Source organism: Dipodomys ordii, unplaced genomic scaffold, assembly GCF_000151885.1.
Source record: "Dipodomys ordii isolate 6190 unplaced genomic scaffold, Dord_2.0 Scaffold333, whole genome shotgun sequence".
NCBI classification, from domain to species: domain Eukaryota; kingdom Metazoa; phylum Chordata; class Mammalia; order Rodentia; family Heteromyidae; genus Dipodomys; species Dipodomys ordii.
Window position 1 is genome coordinate 379,679 of NW_012267549.1, and position 10,986 is coordinate 390,664.

Sequence of the window (10,986 nt, forward strand, 5' to 3'; positions counted from 1 at the left end):
CAGATGGCACACCTGTTGGCTGAGTGACTACATGTGTTGGAATGCTGCTTCTGGGTTCAATGTCTGGGCCATCCTCGGTCAAGGCTGACTCTACAACCCCACATCTTCAGGGCCCCTGGGATGCGCTGGTTTTACCCTCTGTGTTCCTTGTTCCTGATTCTGCAGGCTTGGGCAGCTGAGGGGACAATGAGATTGAATCTCTCCTTCCATGGGTCCACATGGCCAAGTAGTGTTGAAACTAAGTCTAGCCTTACCATGAACCTAGAAAGGTTCTGAGAACCTTGCACTTGGCTTTGCAAGCAAGGAATTGCTACTTGAGGGGTACAGCCATAGCTAGATGGGGAGCCTATGATTGCTGGGTGGGAAGTGGTACCACCAGATAGCCTCCAAACTTCAGTTTTAATTTTTTTTAGTGTTCTAAAGAGTATGCCTAGACACATTGCTATTCCTCTTACATAAACACAGGAGTTCTGGTCACTATGCAGAGGAAGTTAATCAAGACCTGGTTTCTAAGCTGCAGCTCAAAGCACCTGGAGATTGCCAGGTGATGGGATGTGAATGCCTTCAGACATACTAGGAAAATGCCAGGCCATTTTGTCTTTATTTCATTTTTTCTGATCCTGGGGCTTGAATTTAGAGCCTGGGTGCTGTCCCTAAACTTTTTGGCTCAAGGCTACAGCTCTACCACTTGAATCCTGATTTCACTTTTGGAGTGTGTGTTTGTGTGTGTGTGTGTGTGTGTGTGTGTGTGTGTGTGTGTGTGTATGTGTGTTTAATTGGAGGTAAGAGTCTCACAGACTTTACTTCCCAGGCTTCAGCCTCAATACTCAGATCTCAGCCTCCTGAGTAATTAAGAATATAGGAGTGTGCCACTGGGGCCTGGCATTTTGTCATTCTAAAAAATACTATTGCCAACTGATTTCTGAGAGTCACAAGTAGTAGGAATGTGGCCATGAAGTGACTATATCTCTTTGTACTAAATGTAACAATTTATCTTCATGAAGATTAAGCCAGGCTTCTTGGTAGTTTAGATAAATTAATCTATCTAGTCTAATCTATCCTTAGATATATTAACGTAACTAATCCAGTGAGATAGACATCCAAGTGTTCCTTTTTATAGATGTAAAAATAGGAGAATTAGCCAGGAACCATTGGCTCACACCTGTAATCTTCTGTCCCTGGAGCTCACACACTTGACTTCCGTGTGTGGGGAGAGCTCTATGCCTAGAACAAAGCCAGCCAGGTATCATAGAAGGGTATAACCAGAGTGTCTCAGGAACTGGAATGTCAGCCTTCAGTTAAGCCCAAGGGTGGGTAATAAAGAAATACATGCTCATCATCTCTCAGCATGCAATTCTTGCTATGCTGGTCAATGGGAGCATCCTAGTATGACCGGGGAGTGTTGGGAACATTAGAAAGTGCCTCTCTTATGGCAGGAAAGTTTGCTATGCTGATATCCACCTTATAGCCTTGGAGAGCTCAGGGTCAGAAAGTGTCCGATGCTCCAGTGATTGGAATGCCCTGACAGTGGCTGCTTTTGAATTCAGTCAGGCTAGTTCATATAGAAACACCCAGGGTGCTTTGGAGCGATGTCTCTGCAATTCAAAGGGATGGCTTACTGAGGCTAGAATGAAAAGACCAAGAAGAAGAAGAGCTCCTTCTTGGGACACACACAATGATGGTGTGATGATGAGCATGCTAGGAGTGTCAGGGCAGAGGGCCCTGATGAACTGATCCTATTGAGGACAGCTGACGACAACAGAAGGTCTTTTCATATTAAATTTGGAGCAAAGAGAATAAAGACTGCATAGATCCATTGCGGCCTAGGGCAGCTGGTGTCTGTGTGGCAAAAGAGGAAGGGGCAACTCCACTCTGCCTGCAGAACATCTGGACAGAGACCAACCTGCAGGTGCGCGGAGTATTGGCAAGTCCCCATAGGAAAGGAGGATCCTAGCAGCTCTGAGCGCTGTGGGCGTGGTCAGCATCCTGAATCAGATGACTCTCTAGCCAAGACATGGAATGACTGGGAGATGAGGGTCTGCCTTTGCGGGGGTTATTTGAGAGGCGCTGGTGGTCAAGAGAGATGTGGATGATGACTAGAGGTGGGTGAGACCTGAGAACTCAACTTTGCTAATGGGGAGGGTCTTGGGATAAAGGAAGAGCTTGAACTGCAAACCAAGGATAAGCTATGGGGGAAAGCCACAGCAGCTCACATCATTTTCCATTTTTATGGTTTTCCATTATCTGGACTGGAGCTTAGAAGAACATACTTGTGTGTGTGTGTGTGTGTGTGTGTGTGTGTGTGTGTGTGTGTGTGTGTGTGTGTGCTAATAATGGCTCTTGAGCTCATGGACCTCATGTTCCCACTTTTTCCACAAGGCTGGTACTCTATCACTTGAGCTACACCTTCACGTCTTTCACGTCTGCCTTTTGGTTGGTGTACTAGAGACTAGAATGTTTCGTATTTGTTTGCCCCAGCTGGCTTTGAACCTTCATCCTACGAAGACATGCACTTGCTTGAGTGGTCTGCTCCAAGCAGTGATGATTCACAAGGCAGAGGTGGTCTTTGGGGCCTCAGGTGGCAGCAGAGGTCCCCAGACACTTTGTAATCTTCTTATCCTGTCCCTGTTAACACGTGGCCTCTGACTTCTCCTTTTTCTTTCTCCTTCTCCTTATTTATTTTGCATTCATTTTCTTTCTTCTCCTCGTTCTCTTCTCCCCTAAGATTGGCTGCTGGCATGATGCATGGTGGGCATGAAGTTGGACAGGAAGCCCACCACACCAGAGGGCAGTGTGCAGATCCATAGTAGTCCCAGAAACTGGAATACTATGCTAAGTTTATCACGATGGTGGGTGTCAGGTTGGGTTGAAAATTCAGCGAAATCAAGTGTACTAAGCCTCTGGCATGTAGGCACACAGTTGAAATGAGTGGCTTTTCTATTTCTATCCTGAATATTTTAGTGTACACACATCAGTCTTCCTGTAAGACCAAGTGTCCCCATTTCAATTCTGAGACAAGGGGGTTACACCTCCTTTTCAGGGCTCCTTGAATAGTCTGGTGTCAGGGACTCAATGTCCATGGTGGGCAAGGCTATGTGAACTGTGAAAAGGCGGCTCAATGGGCCCTGCAGAGGGGCGCCAAGTGAAGTAGGATGGTTTATTTGTACCCTGGAAATGATTTAGTGTGGACCTCCTCATTCTCCAGAGGGCTGTGTGTGGTCAGGGAAAGGAGGAGAGAGAAAACTTGTTTGAGTATGTGAGTGTGTATATGCTTGAGTGTGAGTATGTCAGAGTACATGTGCGTGTTTCATATATGAGAGTGAATGTATGAGTGTGCATGTGAGTGTAAGTGTATATCTACGTGTTCACTCATGTGTGAGTGTGTGTGTGTGTGTTTGTGTGTATGCCAGTCCTGGGGCTTAAAGTCAGGGCCTGCGCACTGACCCTAATTTTTTGTGCTCAAGGCTAGTGCTCTCCCATTTGAGCCCCAACTGTACTTCTGACTTTTTGCTGGTTAATTGGAAATAAGAGTCTCATGGACTTTCCTGCCTTAGCTATTTTTGAACTGTGATCCTCAAATCTCAGCCTTCTGAGTAGCTAAGATTACAGGTGTGAGCCACTGGTGCATGGCTTGGGCTGGTGTTTGGTTATTATTGTTTTTAAACACAGGAGCTGTTTTAGGACAAGTTGAAGTCTCCTTTTTCTGCTGGTTGGGCAGCTTCTTTAAAAAAATTTTTGTTTTTCTTTTTTCAAAATCTCATTTTTTTAACCAGGCATTGGTGGCTTACATATACAATCCTAGCTACTTATGGGGCTGAAATGTAAAAATCATGGTTCAACACCAGCCTGGGCAGAAAAGGCTCTTTTTTTTTTTGCCAGTCATGGGGTCTGAACTCTGGGCCTAGGCGCTATCCCTCAACTCTTCAGCTCAAGGCTAGCACTGTACCACTTAGGCCACAGTACCACTTCCAGCTTTTTCTGCTTATGTGGTACTGAGGAATCGAACCCAGGGCCTCATGCATGCAAGGCAAGCGCTCTACCACGGAGTCACCTTCCCAGCCCTGACTGACTCTTAACTTCAATTTACCACCAAAACACTGAGCATGGCACTGTGTTAGACCACCAGCCTTGAGCAGAAAAAGGTAAGCAACAGCCTCAGTACTGGCACATACACAAAAGGGCAATTTTTGTTTTATTTCGCTGGAGGCCTCTGAATGAAAAGGGCTAGATGTGGGTGCTGAGTGCTTCCTTCATAGTGTGATTGTGCTAGGAGGAGACAGCCAGAAGACAGAACTGCCTAGAGCCTGAGAGACATTTCTGTATAACCAGCCCCTGGAGTCCCAGGGATCTAGGAGCTCAGTCACTCACTTCTACAATTACCCTGGCTCTGGGGAAATATTTTTTCAATGATGAAAATTCTGAAATGCTAGGTGGTGCCTGGTTCTGCAGTACCCATCACCGACTGAAGGGGTGCTAGAGGATCGATGGCCTACTTTCAGAAACCCGAGGGAGGGCCATGTGGCCTGGCAAGGCAGGGATGTGATGGAGACTAGGCACAGCCCAGACCCACACTGCCTGGCCTGGGTGTAGTTCCTCCAGCTCTCAGCCCTCTTAGTCACTTGGGCTTGCACATGTTCCTGGCTCCAAGTGCCTGAACCAGTCCAGCACTCTGGAGGATCAGGCAGCAAAACCCAGGATGGCAACTGGCAAGCTGGGGGGAAAAAAGCTGTCCTCAGGCAAGCTGCAAACAAGTCAGAAATGCCATGGAAGTCAAGCTGGTGGCTGGGAGTCATGTGCTTTTTAATAAGGCAACTGCTGCCCAGATGCTGACTCTTGCAAGGGTGGTGGGAGCCACAGGCATGTCTGGGTAGCAGCAGCCTGTGTGTGTGTGTGTGTGTGTGTGTGTGTGTTGCAGTCATTCCTCCCAGATGAGAGTCCTGGAGGCATAGCCTTCTGAGCTGGGTGGAGATGACACATCGAGGGCAATCAGGAATCTTTGGATGCAAGTAATAGAGACAGGCTCTAGGCAACGCCAGTGAGAAGGAATTAATTACGTTATGCTGTGGGGGTGGAGTGAGATGGAGGTGGACCCCAGGATTGGAAGGACCAGTGGACAACTGAGCTGTAAAAAGCCAAAGCAGCCTGGCAAAGTCCCCATGGCAGGAATGTGTAGGTAATTTCCCAAACGGAAATTGGGCTTGGTTAGGAAGGATGCTGAGTGATATAAAACTGAACCTACCCATCAGATGTCTGCTCTAGTGTCAGAGAACAATGATTTGTCCTTCCTTGGGCTGGATACCAGTGGTTCATACCTATAATCCTAGCTACTCAGGAAGTTGAGATCTAGGGATTGCAGTTCGAAGCCAACCTTTGCGGGAAAGCCTGTGAGACACTTCTGTGAGACACTTTATCTTCAGTTAAACAGCAAAAAAAAGGCTGAAGTGGATCTATGGCTCAAGCAGTAGAGTATTGGCCTTGAGTGAAAAGCCTAAGTGAGAACATGAGGCACTGAGTTCAAGCCCCAGTATTGGCACGCGTGCATGTGCGCACACACACACACACACACACACACACACACACACACACACACACACACACACACAGAGCTCTCCCAGAAAAAAACAGAAGCAAGCAAGCAGAAGCAAGAAGGGTGTGGGGCATGGTATGAACCAAGGAGCTGCCCGCCTAGGAGACAGAAAGAGCAGGATGGAGTGAGGAGCAAGGATCGTGCAATCCTCCAATGCTGTGACCTCTTCAGGCTGAGGACTCCTCTGGGCACTGGACATTGAGCCAGGGCCTCGTGAAGCAGAATTTGGAACAGGAGCTAACAGTATGGGGCTTCTCACAGCAGAGTTTGCTTGTTGGTAGATGAGACCAAACCCCAGGAATTTTCTACTCGGGGAGCAGAAACTTTTCTTTCCTGCCTCTCCAGCATCTTTAATTCCAAGCCCTGCTCTGATTGATTCCCAGGAAGCATTTCTGCCAATTGTCTCTGCTCTTCCCTGTATTGGGCCATGGATCTTCTGGGGTGAGGGGCTGCTACTCTGGGGCTCTTTCTAGTAGATGTCTTAGTCTCTACATCCCTTAGCTGCTGCTAAGAAGATCTGGTGTCCAAATGACACATTCTCCTCCTTTGCTCTTCCCCTCTCCCCTTGAAGGCAGTGTGATACTACCCTTATTCCACAGTCAGGAAGGGAGACCAAGAATCAGGTGACTCATCTGATGTTAGCACTTGTGGTGTGCTGAATGACTGATGACTGTCTCACTGTCCCATTGCTTCTCCCTGCAGAGCCCTGTGGTCAAATGTGTCTGGGCCAGCTACCCTGGGCAATCGCCAATCTCAGGACTCCCCTCAGGGGGCCAAGCTTGCCCTGAAGATGGATGGCTACTGAAGCATTTGTCCTGCTAAGCCTACTAAGCCCTGCTCGACCATCCGGGTCCTGCTGATCACCATGGCTGCTGGGGAGGGGGCTCCACTGAGCCCTTTGTCTGAGATCAGGCAGCAACTTAGTGAGCCTGAGCAGAGCCAGGACTGCAAGCCAGTACTGCTTGAGAAAACGAACCACCTGCACTCTGAAGCTGTCACGGAGCCCAGCGGCCAAGATGTGGCCCATGCTGAGCCAGCTGAATCATTGGTACCTAGAAAACCTGTACCAGGCAAGCTGCATCTGTCCGGGAAGGCATATATGAGCCAAAGGCAGAGTGCCTTCACGAAGCTTCCACAGCTCCAGGTGAGGCTGGGGGATTGCCAGGCCTGGGAAGGAGACCACAAAGACCAGCCAGGTCAGCCTCATCCCCAGCAGCTGGCCCTGGACATTCCCAGGGCCATGGAAGGCAGCAACACAGATTGCTCTGTGGGGCCTCAAACAACCAGAAGTGAGCAGAGAAGTGCATTCAGCAAACCTACTAAGAGACCAACAGAGCGATCGAGGTGTTTTCCTGTCATCCCAGTAGGGGCGCCTGGAGATTCCTTAGGGGTGCTCTCAGGACTCCTCACGTCTTCAGACATCCCTGGCTGGGGTGGACTGTCCACTTGCACACTCCTGGGTGATTACTGGAATTTGAGAATGCTGTCACAGAACTCTGTGCTCTGCAGTACCTTTCAAGGGACCCCTATGCTGTGGCTGGAACACACCCAGGTCCGGGTACCCACACCTTTGGCGCCCCCTGCCACCGCCTCAAGGGCCCTCCTGCCGTCCCCACTCTCCTCCCCAGGCTTGTCCACCCAGAACTGGTGCGTCAAGTGCAGCCTTGCCTTCCGCCTGACGGCTGACCTTGTCTTCCACATGCGGTCTCATCATAAACGGGAGCACGCGGGCGCTGACTCACTTCCCAAGAAGCGCCGGGAGGGGGCGCTCACTTGCCACGTCTGCCACGAGTACTTCCGGGAGCGCCACCATCTCTCCAGGCACATGACTTCTCACAGTTAGCAGGTGGCCTGGGGTCCAGTGTCCCGCAGTGAGGAAGATGTGGACAAAGAGGGGCTGGACCCTCTCCAGAGATGAACATTTCCAGACGAGGCAACCTGTATGATGTGTTCTGCAGGAAGTGAAGTTGTGGCTTGTAGGGGTGTACTTTTCTTTTTTTCTCTAGGTCTTGAACTCAGGGTGTGGGCGCTGTCCCTAAGCTGCTTTGCTGAAGGCTAACACTCTACCATTTGAGCTACAGCTTCATGTCAGGCTTTTTGGTGGTTACGTGCAGAGAAGAGTCTCACAGACTTTCCTGTGTAGGCTGGCTTTGAACCTTGGTCCTCCGATCTCAGTCTCCTGAGTCGCTAGGATTACAGGCATGAGCCACTGGGGCCCAGCTCAAAGTGTGTTTTGCTTATTGAGGCTCTTGAGACCCAAGGGGAACAGGGGGGGCAAGCTGTTCCAGGCACCATTCCTATTAGTGTGCACAGAGGCACCTCTGGTACACACATTTTTGGCTTTGCCTATTCTAATCTGAACTCTTCCACCTGTAGCTGTACCCTTGGACATGTTTCTTCTGCCTAATGCTCCTCATTTTTTTTCTCTTCTGTAAAATGGTGTGGTGATATTTATGTCTTGTATTTATTTTTATTTTCATTTATTTTTTGTAAATGTTGGTACTGGGGCCTGGGTATTCTCTCTTAACCTTTTCACTCAAGGGTCTCACTCTACCACTTGAGCTACTCCTCTACTTTTTGCTAGTTAATTGGAGATAAAACCCTCACAGTTTGTTCTTCCCTGGCTGGCTTTGAACCATGATCCTCAGATCTCAGCTTCCTAAGTAGCTAGGATTGCAGCAATGAGCCCCCAGCACCTTCTTTTTAGACACAGGTTTTACACTCTTTGTCATTTGTGGTAGGTCTAAAAATCATATCACATATGTAACATCAATCTCTGAAGCAAATCTTTAAAAAATAAGTCATTCTTTGCTAAGCTTTGCTTTTTGTTGTGGCCCGGAGAGACAAATCATCAGCAATCAATTTTGAATAGGGAATGGGAAATGGGTTCAATTAATAGGAGAGGGAGGGAGAAGAATGATAAATTTGGCGTTTTCTCCCTCTGAATCTTGGGTTTTCCCAGGGCTGGGGGCAGAAGGCTCTACCGTCTGATCCCTTTGCTGCTCTAAGCTGCGTGGATTAGGCTATTTTTGGTCCCAGCCACTCTGGTCCTTAGGCCAGGTGGTAGCTAAGTCCCATAGGAAGTGGGAGGGTGGCCAGTGGAGGGACTTGAAGGCAGTTCCTCCTTGTTCAGGAGTGTTTGGGCTGCATAGTTTCTCTTCCATTCCATTCCAGCTATGTGGGCCCCCAGGGCCTTGCTGACACTCAGGACTTGCGCAGGGGAAGTAGATGTGGGGACACGGGTATAGGAGGGTGAGTGAGACAGAAAATGTGCTTAAGTTCTGCTCTCTGGTGCTTCAGCCTAGCCTGAAGTTGGGGCTTTGTAAGGACATTCAGGCGTACCTTCCACATTCCTTCCTGGTAGAATATACACTATTGTCTTTGTTATGGAAGTGACCATAACATCTCCTAGCAAACATTTCCAGGCCAGGTTCATCTTTTCCTTCCTAATAGGGGTGTGGCTAGTTCTTGACTGACAGCACTTGGATATAGGCCTCCAGTCCCCCGACCACCACCCTCTCCCCACTTGCTCTAGCCCTGCATGGTCAATCAGTCTCTGATGAGGAGGCTGATGTGCCTTTGAGAGGCCTGTGCCCCCTCCCGATCATGTGCGCATGCCTAGTCCCTGCCCGGGGCCTTCTTTGGAGCTCCTTGCTTTATTCTATTACTTGTGCCTGGCTGGCCTGGCACCCTCAGAATCTGCCTGGGGAGAAGGCAAAGGGACAGGAGGAGATGGGCCTGGCCCACCCTATATTCCTTTCTTCACCTAACAGTCAAAGGTTTGGCTGTCCAGAATGTACTATGAATTTTGGTGAACAGTAACAGAAACTTGCAGGTCTGACTAGTCCAGTTTGCCACCTTTGAGTCCCCTCAGGGCCCAGATGGCCCACTGGTCATTCACAAAGTCAAAGAAACAATCTCTCAGCCCACTCTGCCCAGCCATGACTGACATAACTCCCTACCAGGTCTCAGGAGAAACATCAGCTTGACCTTCAGGAAGAATTTCATCATGGAGCCAACCCTTCTGGTGCTGACCAGCCATGCCTTCCCAGAGGTAGAGCAGGGGGCTGTGATGGGAGGTTGGACACCAATCTGAGACAAGAGGTTGAGGAGTCAGGGAGGGGAGAGAGGGGATGGCAGGCTGGGCCCTGAGCAAAGCCATATCAAACACAAGCCCCTCTTGGTCCTCATGAAAGACTGGGAGGATGGGGTAAGGGTGGGAAATGGGGTATCTGGGTGTCTGGGGGCAGGTGTGGGTGTGTGGATGATGGTGAGCTGAGGATAGGAACTGGCTTGGGGCAGGCAGGGCTAGGCAGGGTGGGAGCAATGAGCTCAGATCTGGGTGCTGAGAGTTTAAGGGGCTTAGGGGCTGTGTGAGCCTTGGTCACTGGGTGGCTATTGGCCAACTGGGTCCGACACCCATAGAGAAGATGGGTGGGACTTGGTTTTCTTTTTCCTTTTGCTGTGTCTGAGCATGTAACTACATGAGCAGGCATGCGTGCGGGAAGCTTAACCTTTCAGTTGGCAGGGCGGACTATTTTTATTTTCTTTCTACCTTAATTGTTCTTCTCCAACTGGGCTCACCATGCAATCAAAACAGCAGTATCTTTGCAGTCAGATAAATGTGAGATCAGGTCCCATTCATCTCATTTATTGGAAGAAAACAAAGCCTTTAGTCGACAAGGGTTGGAAGGGATTTCCAGCAAAGGCTGCGCCCAGGCTCAGAAAGGAAACTGGAGACACCTCGCTAGGCAGCAGCTGGAGAAAGCAGCCAGGACCCCAGCCAAAGTCACTTCCGGGAGCTGCCACTGGAGGGCGCAACTGCCACCTCTATTCATGACAGGGACAGGCATATCACTGCTCCCCTCCCCCACAAAGGACATCCATCTGGCCCATCATGTCTGGTTCCCTGGTTGCTTCTTCCTGATTAACCCTCTTTTCCAGGCACCTTGCACTAACAAAGACAAGCCTATATATTCACATCCCTAGGCCTCTAGGCTTCTAGGCCTTCCAGCTTCAGAGAGGAAAGATGGCAGCTAATGTTGGCTGGATGCTAGATTGACTCATAATTTTCACAGCCTCAAATGTAGTTTGTGAGTGTGTATGTGTGGCGTGTGTGTGTGTGTGTGTGTGTGTGTGTGTGTGCCAGTACTAAGGCTTGAATTCAGCGCCTGGCTCTTTTTGCTCAAAGGTGGCACTCTATTATTTGAGCCACTGTTCATTCCAGCTTTTTGGTGGTTAGTTGGAGATAAGAGTCTCCTGTACTTTTTTTGCCTGGGCTGGCTTCAAACTGTGATCCTCAGATCTCAGCCTCTTGAGTAGTTCAGATTATAGGAGTGAGCCAGAAGTGCTTGGTTCAAATGTAGTTTCATCTCTCCCATTGAAGGGATGAGAAAACT

General features: G+C 49.2%; 1 protein-coding gene across 1 annotated transcript; it reads left to right on the forward strand.

Moving 5' to 3' along the window:
* Positions 1 to 6,452: 6,452 nt before the first annotated feature.
* On the forward strand, positions 6,453 to 7,430 carry Znf488 (zinc finger protein 488). The gene has a single exon (XM_013036674.1). The coding sequence runs from the start codon at positions 6,453 to 6,455 to the stop codon at positions 7,428 to 7,430; it is 978 nt and encodes a 325-aa protein (XP_012892128.1).
* The last annotated feature ends 3,556 nt before the right edge of the window (positions 7,431 to 10,986 follow it).